The sequence below is a fragment of the Triturus cristatus genome, chromosome 1_2 (genome assembly GCF_964204655.1).
Source record: "Triturus cristatus chromosome 1_2, aTriCri1.1, whole genome shotgun sequence".
Taxonomy (NCBI): Eukaryota; Metazoa; Chordata; class Amphibia; order Caudata; family Salamandridae; genus Triturus; species Triturus cristatus.
In genome coordinates, this window is record NC_140580.1 from 788,633,068 (window position 1) to 788,648,938 (window position 15,871).

General features: G+C 40.3%; 1 protein-coding gene across 2 annotated transcripts in view; it reads left to right on the forward strand.

The window, feature by feature from the left end:
* The window catches only part of CCDC27 (coiled-coil domain containing 27), a 426,770-nt gene that overhangs the window by 183,170 nt on the left and 227,729 nt on the right, over nt 1-15,871 (forward strand). For both annotated transcript variants that reach the window (XM_085608856.1, XM_085608854.1), the window contains exon 4: nt 7,971-8,109. In XM_085608856.1, coding sequence (XP_085464982.1) covers nt 7,971-8,109 — 139 coding nt within the window. The remainder of the gene's footprint in view (nt 1-7,970; nt 8,110-15,871) is intronic.

Genomic DNA, 15,871 nt, shown 5'->3' on the forward strand with positions numbered 1-15,871 from the left:
GTACTCGTTTTGGTGAGGTAGAGCAAGAGTACATGAGAGAACCATGTGTGACCCAGTCAAGGGATGAAAGGTGTAAGCCAGTTTGGTACAAAGATTACATTGTTGGCTAAGCAATTTTGTCATTAACATATGACAGTTTATTCTCTTAGTAGATTCCATTCTCCTAGTGGATTCCATGTTCACTCAACTGAATATATGTTAAATTTTACTTTTGTTGCATAGTCACTCGATTAATTGCTTAATTTTACTTTTTGTTAATAATTATTGTATGAAGGAGGATGTGTTAGGTGGACGGCAGTTGGCGAGGATCACAGAGTGATGTGCCAGTGGTGATTTAACTATATGCAACTTTAGTAATAAATCAGTCCTCAACTTTCACTGCTGCATTTCTTATTCATTTTAATGTGGCACCTGAACAATCTACTCATACACCAGGACATATAGCCACTGATTTCAGCTTTATCCCACTTCACTTCCAAATTGAGTGTCACCCAGTCTCCCAACTTTCTTTCATTTTAACATGCTTACTAGCATAGTACCATTTGTACATAATCTGAATTTTTTGTATTCTGTCTCTGACATCATCAAGGGACCACTCCACTAGGGATGTCCGAGTCTTCCAACCAAGATTGTTTTTAGTAAAAGCCACCCTTTCTCTTATGATTACAAAGGAACTTTACCTAGTTAATGTGTGAGCAATGCAGTATGCCAAAATCATCCTCTGAACTTCCATTTCCTAGTTCTTTTTACTCCTGTTGGTTGGTTCTTTCACACCGTTGATCACTATTACATTTCTCTACTGTTCCTTTACCAGCTGCATGGTAGTGGTTGCAAATGGGTAATTCTGTTGCATGCTAAATAATTTTCCACAAGCAAAGACTTGAAGTAAAGACCTTTATGTCTAATAACTTGCTTAAGAAGCCATTGTCTGAGGAACACCTTATCCATGAACTCCAAAACACTTCTTGTGTCTGCCTTCTTAAGAATTTCTACTTTAAACCACTTGGAAAACAATTCTATCAAGACAATTACAAACTTAACTCTCCTGCGTCATCCAAAACATGACTCTGATATCAACTTCATGAACTTGCCTTGATACATTTGAGTAATTTACCGGGCATAGAAGAGGGTTGGAGGTAATTCAATCTATATCACATTCTCCACACTCTCTCACAAATTGTTCAATGTCAACATCCATCTCTGACCACCATTAAAATTCTTTAGCCCTGCATTTTGTTTTCACAACTCCAAAATGACCTATATGGATGAATTTCATCCTTACCTTCACATGCAGAAAAGGTTTCCCATTTCTAAACAGAAAAACATTTTCCTGTTAATTTCTTACTTTCCAGAATCCTTTCAAGTCACTTCTCACACACCCCTTCATTAGCCACCCTTCCTTCAAGAATTCCTATACTTCATTAAGAACTTTATCATCTCCATATTTTTCCCTCCACTCCTCACAGGATATAGCCTGACCTTCATAGTCCTCCACAAATGCTACTTGGAACTCACCCCACTCGTTCTTAGTATTTTCTTTCAAGGGCGAAGACATTCTGATTTAAAAACTGTAGCTCCACTCCACTCTTAAATTGTGATGCATACTGTACGTGTAAGTGAAATCTTGCATCCTCAATGTTAGGAGAAGCCATTAACATTTCCCTTACAGTTAGAATTTCGGTTAATGATTTATTGCGGAAGGTCCGTCACCGCCAGTCATGCGGTGGTAGTCCTTCTGCAATCGGACTGCGATATACCCCTGCCACATTACGATGGCGGAGGGAATCACGCTCGGACCGTGGCAGACGCAAAGACTGTCCGCCACGGGACCGCCAAAAGCAATCATACAGATTGCCTGGCGGACGCTCCAGAGGGCCAAAAATGGTGGCGGTGCCTAGCAGGCACCGTCCACCAAATTAGGATGCTGGCTACAGCCAGCCTTTCCATGGCGGCGATACTGCCATGGAAAGGCTGGTGGGGATTTGTTACAGGAGCCCATTGTGGGCCCCCCTTGTGTTGGGGGAGGTGTGGGTGCACTGGGGGGTACCCATAGTACATTTCACAGCACTATGTGGCAGGCACCGTGTGGTGCCTGCCACGTGTGCGGGACTGCCGCATGCATGGCGAACAGTCCCTGTCACCACCAGAATGGCAGATGGACTACAGTCCGTCCGCCATCCTAATGACCGCCATAGCTTCTAAGTTCCTCCCAGAGGCATCCACTGGTATTACACTCTTCGTTGTTGGATCAAATCCGTACAAATGTCCTATTTAATTATCTGAAGACCTTCTTGACACCTCATGCCCATTCCGTATTTTATTTTTGTCCTTTAAAATTCTCTTAACTCATGCGTTCTTTCTGCAAAAAATCCTGACAAAATTTTGAACAAAATTAGCCTAGACCTAAGAATGATCTGTCCTCATCCTTGTTTTTAGGAATAGGAGCATGTTTAATGACCTCTACCAAACCTTCCTTGGGTTTAATTAAATAAAAAATTGCCTTTTCAAATATACCTGATATATATATCTATACACATATATGTAAAGGTTTTATACTTACTTGTACACTACTTCCATTTTCGTTGTAAAGGCATGCGTGGTAAAGGCATATGCATGGTAAGATTTTGCATGGTAAAGACATGCAATGTAAGCAATATGCATTGTTAAGGATGCGTTGTAAAGGTATGCATTGTAATGGCATGCGTGGTTCCGTCATACAACCCACAAGTGTTGTCATTTCCAGTGATCACTCACATGTAGTGATATCGTATGTGGCAAATACTGCCTCACAGGCCAATGTATCACCATTGTTTGCCAGAGATATGCGCCATATGCCAGCAGTGGCCTCTAGGGCTGAGGAATGTCAGGGATGCCGACCATATACATATGGTGGAACTAGATAAAAGTACTAGCCAAGAGGACATGTCTTCTTTGCACATCATTCCCCTATGAGAACTGGATAGTGTTTCTATCTCATTCCATTCTCTGAAGTAAATAAAAGGTTACAAATAGTACATTATAAAGCTACTAAATAAATAAATAAATAAATAAATAAATAAATATGTAAGTAAGTAATTTTTATTGTATGTAGTTAATCAAAACCATTACAAAAAGATCATAAAAATATCAATAAAATCACTATCGGCAATTATGTTTAAAAAAGGAAAATCAGATCAAACAATTTTGGGCCACATGCATCAACGAGAAAACTGGTCGCAAACGGGCAGATTAGCAGAATCTGCCCCTTTGCGACCGGTATTTTTGCATTTGGGATGCATCATCCCAAATGCAAAAATCGCAATTTAAGGAATCTCTAAATAGCGATTCCTTAAATTGCGATTGCATTTAAGGAATCCCAAATTGAGATTCCTTAAATGCAATGCATTAAAGTTAAAAAATTAGCGATTCGCTAATAGAGGGAGCAAATTACCATGAAGTTGAACTTCATGGTGATTTGCAAAAACTTTGAAAAATGCACTTTTCATTCATGCACCATTCATTCCTATGGAGGCCCATAGGAATGAATGGGACGGCATTCCTTAATTGCGACTCGCAATTTGCGAGGCGCAATTAAGGAATTCGTAGGAATCGCTATTTTTATAGCGATTCCTACATGCATAGGCTTTTGCAATTCCTTAATTGCGATTCCTTAAAAATCGCAATTAAGGAATCGCAAAAGTCTTTGTTGATGCATGTGCCAGTTTGTCCATAAAATCACGTCAGCAATTGTGTTTAAAAAAGAAGGAAAGGGAAAAACAAGGATTTGTCCAATTCCAGAGATTTGAAATTCATCGTAATTAATCCGTGTTGATCAATAAACAGGTTGTTGCTCAAATATTAGCTGCTTTTGTCCCTTTTCTAAAGTCTTGTGTAAATTGGTGTGTAGTGCCAGTTTTGCTGAACTGCTACATCGTGGCTGGAATAATAAGTTAAAATGCAATCCTGCGATGCAGGGTGTCTCTCATTGCAGATCTCCTTACGGCTGTTGTGTGTGAAAAGTACCAATATGCATGAATCCTTGGCTATACTGCTGTAGTCATGAGCAGAAATGCAGGTATAAACTGAATGTTACAGGACCTCAAATTCCTGTGCGATATCATGTGCGTCATATGCAAAGTGTCATGTTGCGCACACACATGCCCTAAGAGCATGTGTGTGTGCAACATATGTGCACAGATCAATTTCAGGGGTGCAATAGGGTGTCATTTTGACACCCTTGCACCCTTGAAATTGCATGAGCAATTTGCGAGTACATACTGGTACTCGCAATTTGCTCATGCAATCTCCAATTCATTCCTATGGGCCTGGAGGCCCATAGGAATGAATGGGACGGCATTCCTTAATTGCGACTCGCAATTTGCGAGGCGCAATTAAGGAATTCGTAGGAATCGCTATTTTTATAGCGATTCCTACATGCATAGGCTTTTGCAATTCCTTAATTGCGATTCCTTAAAAATCGCAATTAAGGAATCGCAAAAGTCTTTGTTGATGCATGTGCCAGTTTGTCCATAAAATCACATCAGCAATTGTGTTTAAAAAAGAAGGAAAGGGAAAAACAAGGATTTGTCCAATTCCAGAGATTTGAAATTCATCGTAATTAATCCGTGTTGATCAATAAACAGGTTGTTGCTCAAATATTAGCTGCTTTTGTCCCTTTTCTAAAGTCTTGTGTAAATTGGTGTGTAGTGCCAGTTTTGCTGAACTGCTACATCGTGGCTGGAATAATAAGTTAAAATGCAATCCTGCGATGCAGGGTGTCTCTCATTGCAGATCTCCTTACGGCTGTTGTGTGTGAAAAGTACCAATATGCATGAATCCTTGGCTATACTGCTGTAGTCATGAGCAGAAATGCAGGTATAAACTGAATGTTACAGGACCTCAAATTCCTGTGCGATATCATGTGCGTCATATGCTTTAAAGCCAGGTAATTTCTGGAATGATCGCGGTCTGCTGTCTCATGTTTTTAAGATCATATACAAATAACTAGTATTCATTCGCTTATGGTTTGGAAAGACACGTGCGCGCTGGCGCTATGTGTTTGATTTAGATAATAGTGAGCTAACTTTCTGCAGGAATTTGGCTGCCCTGCATGAGGCCTGAAGAGACTTGCCGCTCAATAGATGCATGATGGCCGGTCGACATGATCTAACTTGTGAAGTACGGAGTGCTTGAAGTATGTTTTGCCATCTCAGATTATTCACAGCTGAGCAGATGAACACTAGATGGATGAGAGACTCTTCTGCTTGGCCACATAGTCTACAATGCATGGTTGGCCAGGATTGTTTCCATTTTGGTAACTGGTCTTTTGTCGTGAAAGCTCCCAACCGAATCAATAGTAGCTGATGCTGGGTCGATGGAGTAATGTGCTGAACAAGGTACGGTTGGGGCAATCTCGTCTCATCTGAAGATAAGACCATCCAAAATAAATACGATATTAGGGGTCTCAATTACGTGTGAGGGATAGGCATTCCATATATGACTATCAAAATCTAGTACAAGGCTTTATAAGTCATAGGTGGTGTATGCACTACATCATATTTGACATTGATTTTGCTGCATAATAATAATTTTTATTGTTTGTCAAATGAACATTTTTTTCACCAACATCTACTTGAAGTTTCATGAAAATGTATATAATTTACCTTCAAATGCAGTTTTTATTCCTAAACGAACTTCCTCCCAAACAAGAGAGTATCCTTTGTTGAAAATACACCCTTTTCGTCTTCATACATGGGCTTGGCTGTTTCATCAAGTACTTGACCCCACGTGGAGAAATGAATCCTCACATAGTCTTGTTACCCAGTCACTCAAAATGGTTTTTAAGTTGATGTCCAATAGATGTCAGGGGAGGTGAACAGGTGTCCTGTGTGCCTCTCTAGAAATGTGGGATGCCATAGCAATATATCTCCATTACCATGCAATTTGACTGGACAGAATGGAGGTCTTCAAGGTCAGGAAAAAAAATGATAAGCCTCTAGGAACTACAAATCTGCAATCAGCGTCTTATATAACATAAGAAGAGCTGGGCAGGAGAACCTTTTTGGTGCCATGCTAGTGAGAATTAACAGGCATGCAAGCAGCTTAACAGTGACAGCCCTGAGCAAAGGGTATGCAGTCAAATTGTAGACATATCATCAAATCAGGGATCCATAATCAAAAATATTAGTCCTAACATGGAAGCCAGATTAAAAAACTTGGTTCCACAATTATCAACTCATCAGACAGTCAGATGACCTTCCATGTCTGACCTGACGTTGTTCTTAGTCATTTTACATTCTTCCTTCTTTTTAGATTTGTGATCTAATTTTGAAATATGGAATTGGAAGGACTCCCTCAAACCTCGGTGTTCAAGTTTAATAACTGCACAAGTAGACTGGATTATCAGGGAGCAACTAGCATTTTGGAGCAACCTCCTAGGGAATTCAGCAGGATTAGCTGTGTCTCACTAGCATATCTGGGACTTCAAATCTCTTAGTGCGAAATGAGATAATAAACACTCATACACTTACGAAAAGTGGATAAGGATGGGTCCAAGTTAGTCACATATAAAACAGAGATCTCTTTTCAACTTACTGGCTTTTCTGAGGCTGTTGCCCATTGGGGATCTCCCATGAGAAGAAGAACATCTTTGAAATAGGGACCAATTTTGAAGTATTGTATAATGATATGTTTACATATTGGACATACTTAATCATCAAAAGACACACAATTGATGGACGGAATGCAGAACAAATTAAAACATTCCCCACAGTCAAGAGATCTGGTTTAAATCCATCATTCTTTTGCTCACCATGACACCCCAGTTTATACCTGGCCATATGCAAATCAGTCTTGACCCTGTACTTCATGGGAACAGTCCAGCCCGAACTGCCAAGCCAGGTCCTCCCTGGACCGGAAACAAGCATCCTAGGACCGGTTTCGGGGTTTCACCCCTCTTCAGCCAGGATAGCTTGATTCCAGTGGCACAGTGAGCCCAGGACCCACGTCTGGGCATACCTGGCGCACTTAGGGCGAGAAAGCAAAAGACACACAATTGATGGACGGAATGCAGAACAAATCAAAACATTCACCCCCAGTCAAGAGATCTGGGTTAAATCCATCATTCTTTTGCTCACCATGCCACCCCAGTTTAGACCTGGCCATATGCAAATCAGCCTTGACCCTGTGCCTCATGGGAACAGTCTTAATTATCAGGCACATGCATCAACGGTTTTTACGAGCGCAAACGGTGCGATTCACATAAATCAGCAGTTTGCGCCCGCAAAAAGGCCTTTTGTGATGCATAAAAGTGTATGGCACTCGCAATTCAAGAAATCGCAATTTATTGCGATTTCTTAAATTGCGATTGCATTTAAGGAATCGCAATTTGTGATTTCTTAAATGCAATGCATGTACCCCTTAGAAATAGCGAATTCACTATTTGGGGCCGCAAAATACAGAGAAATTACTCTGGTCTGTATTTTGCAAAAACCTTTAGTGCATTTTTCAAGGTTTCAGGTTACATTAAGGAATGTTTAGAAATCGCTATTTTAATAGCGAGTTCTACATGCATAGGCTTTTGAGTGTCCCTAATTACGATTCCTTAATAATCGCAATTAAGGACTCGCGAAAGCATTTCTTGATGCATGTGCCCCTAAGTGTTTTATTTATGAATTCTCAATAATCACGTAATACATTTCTTGCGCCAAATTAAACAAAGGGGGAGTGTAATTCGTTATTGTTAGTGAAAATTAAACTTTTTTGCATTTAAGCATCATCCTTTAGGTTTGAGGATTCTCATGAACACACAGAACAAACGTATACACTGAAGTAGGGATCTTGCATCTCCCAATGGTCCCATAAACCTGTGCCCTTCTGCTTCAACTATGATTCTGAAGCACTGATAGATTAGCCCAGGGATCATCATAATCTTTATTATGAAATATGTAACATGTTTTAGTCCATTCTATTTTGTCTCGTCTATTTGGCAGCTTTTTACACCTCATATGTCTTCATCAAGTTCCTTCCGAACAAGCCAGCTATCCTCTGCCAGTGATCTTCACCATTCATTTTCAAGCTGTCCGGGATGCTCCAGGCTCAGCAAGATGTTGATGTCTCCATCCCAGTTTGGTAAGTCTTAATGAGCATGTTGCAAAGCAAAATAATTCAAAAGACTTTCTTTTTTCTATGCACCATTCTCAGACAAAGGATTGAACTACACCCCTTTCAATAATTCAAAGTTGATGAAGGGCATGTTTATTTACTAGCTAGTAAAATGTGCTTGTGACAGTGGAACAGCAAGGGTGACAAAACAAAGAATATATACAAGAAACACTATTTCAAATGAGTAATAGGGATATTCCACTCTTTAAGGAATCAGCTTACAAGACACTACAATTTAATATTAACTGTAGTTGTGTTAATTTGCAACGTGTAAGTGAATTGTCTACTACAGATTATAGCCCACTCATAGTTTAGGCAGGATAAAAAAGCACTATCGTGTCATGTCACCTACCAATGTCCCACCCCAATCGTATGGAAATTCCGATCCTTATCCCTTTTTGTGCCTCAATTTGTTATTTACTCTGATATGCATCTCCTAAACAACATTTTAAATATCTCAATACATTGGACAATATCATACAGATGATAAAATTTTACATTGATGATCAAAAAGGTATGGGAAGATGTTTGAAGCTGTTCAAGTTTCAGCACTTAATCTCCCCCTTCATATTATCCAACAGCAAGTCAAACAAACATTAAGAAAAGCTCTGCAGTGCCGGTTGATTTGCTCCTCTCTTTCTCAAATGGTTGAAAACTGCCTTTGCTGGCAATACTCTTGTTGTCAGCCACCAAGCCAGGGTCCTGTGTTTTCTACACTCCACTACATAATATGCAGCAATTGGCTATATCAGTGCATTCCCTTTTGGGTGAGTCCGTTTTGTTCTTCTGTATTTGTTATTCTTCACAAGCTGAAGTTGCTATCAAATTGACAGCTAAAGACATCTCTCAGTAACAGGAAGATGGATGAATCAATAGTATTCAGAAATCGAAACATTTGTGGTTACAAATTTGTGAAAGTACCAAGTACCAACTCCACCCAGGTTAGGGTTATCCTAGTAATGATCAGGCACCAGAAACCATTACTACAGAACTAGAGATCCAAAAACACTCATTCAGCCATGGACCTGTTAAAATTGTTTCTCAAAGGGGTAGAGATCAAAGCTTCTAAGCTGTATGTGGCATCAAACTCTGTTTCAGATCTTTAGTTGGGATACGCTTTATCGCTTGGCATTGGTGGAAAGGAAAGAGAAAAGTACCACATTGCTGCTGGGGTTGGTGTCCTTTTCTTTGGAGACATGTTGGAAGCTGCATTCTGTCATTGCCTTGGTTCAGTGATAGAATATTCATGATAAAAACAGTGATGATAAAAATTTTGAAGAAAAATATAGATTATAAAAAATCAACTCTCTATACTTGAACAGGTAAGTACAAAAATATTGAATCAAAAATATCAAAGTTAGAAATATACATGTAAAAAATATCGATTTAAAAATATAAATAAAATAAAATGATATATGTTAAATATATAAAATATTAATATTATCTTTAACAAAATAAATTAAATTTAATATACATTTTAACTAAATATAAAAATTAAACTTATTTAAAGATATATAAACACGTTAACATAATTTATACGTATACATATATTTACTTTCAAATAATTTATTAACTATTATCTTTATTTTATTTTAAAACTTTTTAATCAAATAAAAATTACATATACATAAATCAATTATTTAAAAACATTCTATAATTAATTAAGACATTAAACTATTAAAACAAAATGTACATTTCGCAATACAATAAAAACAACACTAGGGAAAATGTTGGATAGTGAAATAATTAAATTTACTATTCCAACTGCAATGAGTGCAACAGTAGGGAAAATGTTGGTTAGCGAAGGGTTAAAAATTACTATTCCCACTCCAGTGAGTGCAACAGTAGGGAAAGTGTTGGATAGCGGAGGGGAAGAATTACTATTCCCACTCCAGTGAGTGCAACAGTAGGGAAGGTGTTAGATAGCAGAGGGTTACAAATTACTATTCACACTCCAGTGAATGCAACAGTACAGAAAGTGTTGTATAGCAGAGAAACAAAAATTACTAAATAAAACAAATTAAAAAATCTTAAAAATAAATAAACAATATTTAAAAAATATACAATTAAATATATTAAACATATAACAAGAACACATATTATAATGTTAATTACATATAACAAAAAGATACAATTATTATATAAGATAAATTAATAAATACATTTATAAACAATATTTATTTAAATGAAGAAAATATTAACAAACAAACAAATTATTTAAAAGATACATGTATTTATTTTATTTCCTACCCTATAACACTACATAAATAAAAAAAGACATCAACATTTTTATTTAGATTTATTTCCAAAATTAATAATAATGAATTTAAAATATATTATTAATAAAAAAAGATAACCATTCATTGAGTACACATTCTTTAACACTATAATATCCACAACACACACCTAAAAATAATTTCACAATTACCATCATTGGTTTCTAATTAATTAATTTAAATTAATTTACAACTAATTAATAATTCATCAATAAAAAATAAATTACTTCCCACCCTTCACACCATTTACACCTATAAACACCACAACACACACCTAAAACTAATTACAGTTACCGTAATTAATTACGAATTAATTAATTTAAATTAATTAACAACTAATTATAAAACAATTATTAATAAATGAATTTACACATTTAACAATATAACATCACAATTAAACAAATATTAATAAATGGAAATTATTCAATACATTTTATATAATTATATTACTTCCCACGCTATTCCCCTATAAACCCACAACCCACTATGGAAGCAAAAAGGCAAATTCCAAATAAAAAAAATTAATAACTACTGTAAATGATCAATACATTTTATACAATGAAATTACTTTCCACCCTATTCCCCTATAAACCCACAACCCGCTACGGAACTAAAAACGCAAAATAAAATTAAACAAAAAATTCATAAACTATTAAAATTTTAACACATATACTAAAACTACAAACAATTCATATACAAAAACAAAATCACACACATATAAAATATATACTAAAATACATAACATTAATAAAACAAAACTATATTTTTACCAACTATGGGGCCGATTCCGATCCGTGTAAAATATTCCCCGTACGAATCGTATCCGGATTTTTTTACGTACGAATCGTACAAGTCCCGTACAAACTGGCAAGTACGATTCGTATGTAAAAAACTCCATACGAATCGCATTGGGAAAATTCCCCGACACGTCCCCGGGTCGGAAAAAGTGTCCGACACGTCCCCGGACAGTTTTACCTACGAATCGGGAAACCGAAGTCCGAACGCGCAAGTACGATCAGTCCCGTCCGTCCGAATGCACAACCGTATGGTAAAAACACCGTACGGAACGAACCTCTATAGCAACCATGTAGACGTCCAAACATGTGCCCGCATACGCGCCGAAAACCCCCCAGCCCCCGCGGATGTACGTGCCGGACCCCCAGCCCCCCCGCGGATGTACGCGCCGGACCCCCAGCCCCCCCGCAGATGTACGCGCCGGACCCCCAGCCCCCCCGCGGATGTACGGCGCGGACCCCCAGCCCCGTATGTACGGTGCGGACCCCCACCTGCGTATGTACGGTGCGGACCCCCACCCCCTGAATGTATGGTACGTAAAAGGCTGCCTAACTCCGTCCGCATGTCGCGTATGCGCAGTCCCGGATCACATTCGGATGTATTTTTGTGTCGGTCGGTGTTTTGTACGATTCGTACGGAAATGGTGTTTCCGTATGAATCGTACTTGCATGTTTGTATGGTGTTTTTACCGCGTACGAGTCGGACGGAGAAAACGCTCCGTCTGACGATTCGTACCCGGTTTCTCCAGGATCGGAATCGGCCCCTATATTTTTACAAACGATATTAAACACTTCGATATTTTTTAAATCGATATTACTGACCTAAAATTGATATTCTTGCCCTCGAGTATATTTCTGTCAATATTCCTGACCCACAGTATTTTTACCACAATATTTATGCAATTCGATATTTCTTCCTCGATATTCTTTCTCTGCATCCAGTGCCTCTAGTGTACGGGATGTAGAACAACTGCTTCCAGTCCATCCTATTATAAAGGCAACAAATACTTTACCTCATTAAAGAATTGCTGAATCTCTTTAATTTATGATGCCTCTGCAGTTTAAAGGTCCAAAGGGAAATTTCCAGAACTGTCCCTCCCCACAATGCTTTTCTAATGATATATGGTCTTCTCTTTTGAGGTTCAGCCCTTTCTTTCTAGCCAAGACTCACTCTCCTCAAAGGTTTTATCACGCCTCACCCGTATACTTAAACATGTCAGTACCCAGATCGTGAATTTCAGTGCTCCCGTAGTAATGTTGTAACTTACTGCATGTTCTCTAGAAACCAAGGACTTTGCCACATCGCCAATGTCCTCCTCTGAAGCAGAAGTGAGCCACACGTATAATTCAGCTGCCTCCCATAACAATATCACTGAAGTGGTAATACAGTCAGCATTTTCTGACTATTTGTCCTATTTCAAGAACCAGAAGGTGCACATGGATAAAGATTGCATGGTTTCAGATTTTAAGCAAGAACCTTTCCTCAACATGGGATTCTTTCTGAAGTTCTTACAATGCAGAATATCTCCACTCATGTGCTAAAATCCTGGATCTTGCACATGTGCGGAGATAGTCTGCCTATTCATGATTTCAGAGAGAACGCTCATGTTAAAAACTTGGATCACTTAGTGAGCTGCTTTTATTGTGAGATCTGTATATTTGCGCTTTATTTGCACAACTGAATATGGTGCTTCAGGGCTTAATAAGAAGTGGGCTCTCCATTGGCTTTGTTTAGAGCTAGCACTGAGAGCACAAAATCGGACGCCATCTTTGTTGGCAGTCCAGCTTTCTCGCTCACGCCTGGCTCGTCCTCTATTTAATGAGGCCAGGGCGTGGGCTCGCCACCGGTGCACCAAATTTAAGCCTGTGGGCGTCCGTACGCAGTTGGCAGGGGCCAGGGGCCAGAATCACTGCCCCTTTGATACTAGAGCGCATTCAATATACTAAGAAAATACTAACAAATCTTAATCCATCACTGAGGGCCACCGGCACTCATTCCTTGGACCCCCTTAGCATGCCTATTAGATGCCAAGAATATTCCTATAGCTCTGACGTTCCGTTTTTTTTTTTGGACCTATGATGGATGATAACGTTTGTACATCCACCACAGTTGAGGCTTTCCGGCCAGTGAGCCTCCTAAGCTACTGATCTCTGGTGAAACGCAGTGCAGAACTTTTTATTTTGCTAGACCACCAGCAACCTGCAGTCCTGTTTCTCACTGAAACTTGGTTAAATGATGACTGCGGGCCCGATATAGCGACTGCTCTACCCTCGGATATGTATTCGCTAGAAACTACCGAATTGGGAAGAAAGGGGTTGGGGTCGTGATTATTTTTAAAAACACTTTGGAATTCAGAATCTCCTCAATGAATATCACTAATTGCAAAAACATACTAGTTTCAGTTAAACTGCCTGAAACATTTCCAGGCCTTCTCCTTTATCGGCCTCCTGGGCCGGCCACAGACTTTGCATCAATCACCCCCGAAATTGTTGGCTCTCATAGTTTGCACTCAGCAAACTTTACCTTACTAGGGGACCTCACTAATCATTTTAATGATATTAACTGTGCTGCATCTACCTATCTTAACCACGACCTTGTAGCAATGCAGTTTGCCCAGCTAGGTACGTTCCCCACACATAGCAGAGGCTCCATATTGTACCCCATTTTTACCACCTCTGCTGACCTGGTTGCCGCTGATTCTTTACCAATAATTTGGTCTGACCACATGTTTTTTTAAAACAAATTTGTATTGAGTTTTAATTTTCAATAGATGCACCGTTGAGATATGTAGTACGTACATATGAACAGAGAATTCTGATGCCCCTCTCTACAAAGGGGGTAGATCTATATACTACTGACACATACACCTAACTTATCGTTGCAATAACCCAATTATACAATGAATAGAGTCTGTGTCTTCCACTCCAGTTGTGCTCCGTCATATATCCACACGTTTGAAGCATACCTCCTCTCGGCGCATATTGCAGTATAAATAAACTGAATCCCTGTAAAATCCCTTCCCCCTCCCTATACTATAGTCCTATACAGATAAAATGCATCTATGTGCGTACAATGTGCATTCGTGGCTCCGGTCGACTGCATACATCACTCGTCCCACTATGAAGGTAAAACACCATTTTGTAGTGCAGCTCCCTCCTTCCCCACATATCCGTACACTTCATGCTTGCTAGTTTACTCTGCTATTACACTTGCAAGTTACTCCGGATGCTATGTGGGCCTAGGTCCAGTGCCTTAAGAGCTTCTAGCATGGCGTCCCATTCCCTAGCCTTTGGCTTCTTCACGTCTTATCGCAGCGCTTTCCGCCCTACCCCATCGGGTAAGCTCGTTATGCCAGGTGTACTCCATGGGTGGTTTTTTCGATTTCCATCACATAGTGATGGCTCACTTTGCCAGCTAAAGCGCAAGGTTCACAAATTTATACTGTACTTTGTGTTTGGATGTGTTCTTGTGGAGGTCCAGTATACATTCCTCTATAGTGCCACCTATCTCTTGTTGCGTGACCGCCCGTGTGTACCGCCTTACATTGTCCCAGAATCCCTGCAGGTGAGGGCATGACCATGTCATTTGTACAAGCCTGACTCCCTCCAGCTGGCAGCGTGGGCAGTGGTGTTGTGTCCTCGTGAACATGCGGTCTAGTCTGTGTGGGGTAAGATAAGCTCTGTGGAGCAACATGGCCTGTATAAATTTGAATTTCGCATTTATAGATGCCTTTTTTGGGTAATCTATAATTTAGCCCCATTCCCTATCTTCCAGAGCCCACCCAATGTCCTCTGCCCAAGCAGCGTGCAGCGCGGTGAGGTCGATCTCCGCATGTGCACGTATTCCCACGTAAAGCCACTTGTTTAAGTGTCTTCCTCTTCCCATATAGTATAACGTCTTAACTAATTCGTGTGTGGGGGGTTCCTGCCAGTGAGGGCACAGTAAGCAAGCAAAATGGCCGCACTCCGGTGAGGCTCCTGCTGCCCAGGGAAACAATCCAACAACATACTGGCTATAAGGCTGCAGAAACAAGCAAAAAAACGCAGCACTGCTAGGGGAACACATAGAGTGGCATAAGGTGTGGAGAAAATAACTGCCATCTGCAACATTGGACACAAGGTACATTGGGCCACGAGATGAAGGAAACATGGCGGGTGCATCTCCACTGTAAGAACGGAGCTGAGTCCGGATTTAGCCCCAAAGCACCCTTACAGATAGTGATTACCTGCGGCCGGGTCGGTGTGAGCAGCGGGACTTCAGTTAAACGACTCCGACTGCCGCACTCGCGGACCTGCTGATGCTGAAAGAGACCGGGTGAAACACTGCTGGAGCTGAGGCAGCTGCGGGGGACTTGCGTGGTGGTGAGACACAGCTGAGGGACGCCGTGCGGCCTGCTGCCTGACGGAGGCCTCCTGTGGTCTGCAGTGACTCGAGTTTCCCAACCCTGCACTTTCCGGTTTCAGGGCTAGAGGTGAGGAGTGCGACTCAGCCCTCCAGGCTGAGGGACGGATCTCTCTACTGCTGTTTGGGCCGGCGGAGGGCCTGCGCTGGGGACGCTGATGGTGTGCGGGCAAGCCAGAGGCCACGATCTCCGCTCGTGAGACCTACTACAGACGCGACGCAAACGATGCAGGCAGGTCGGCGGCGGGGGAGCTGCG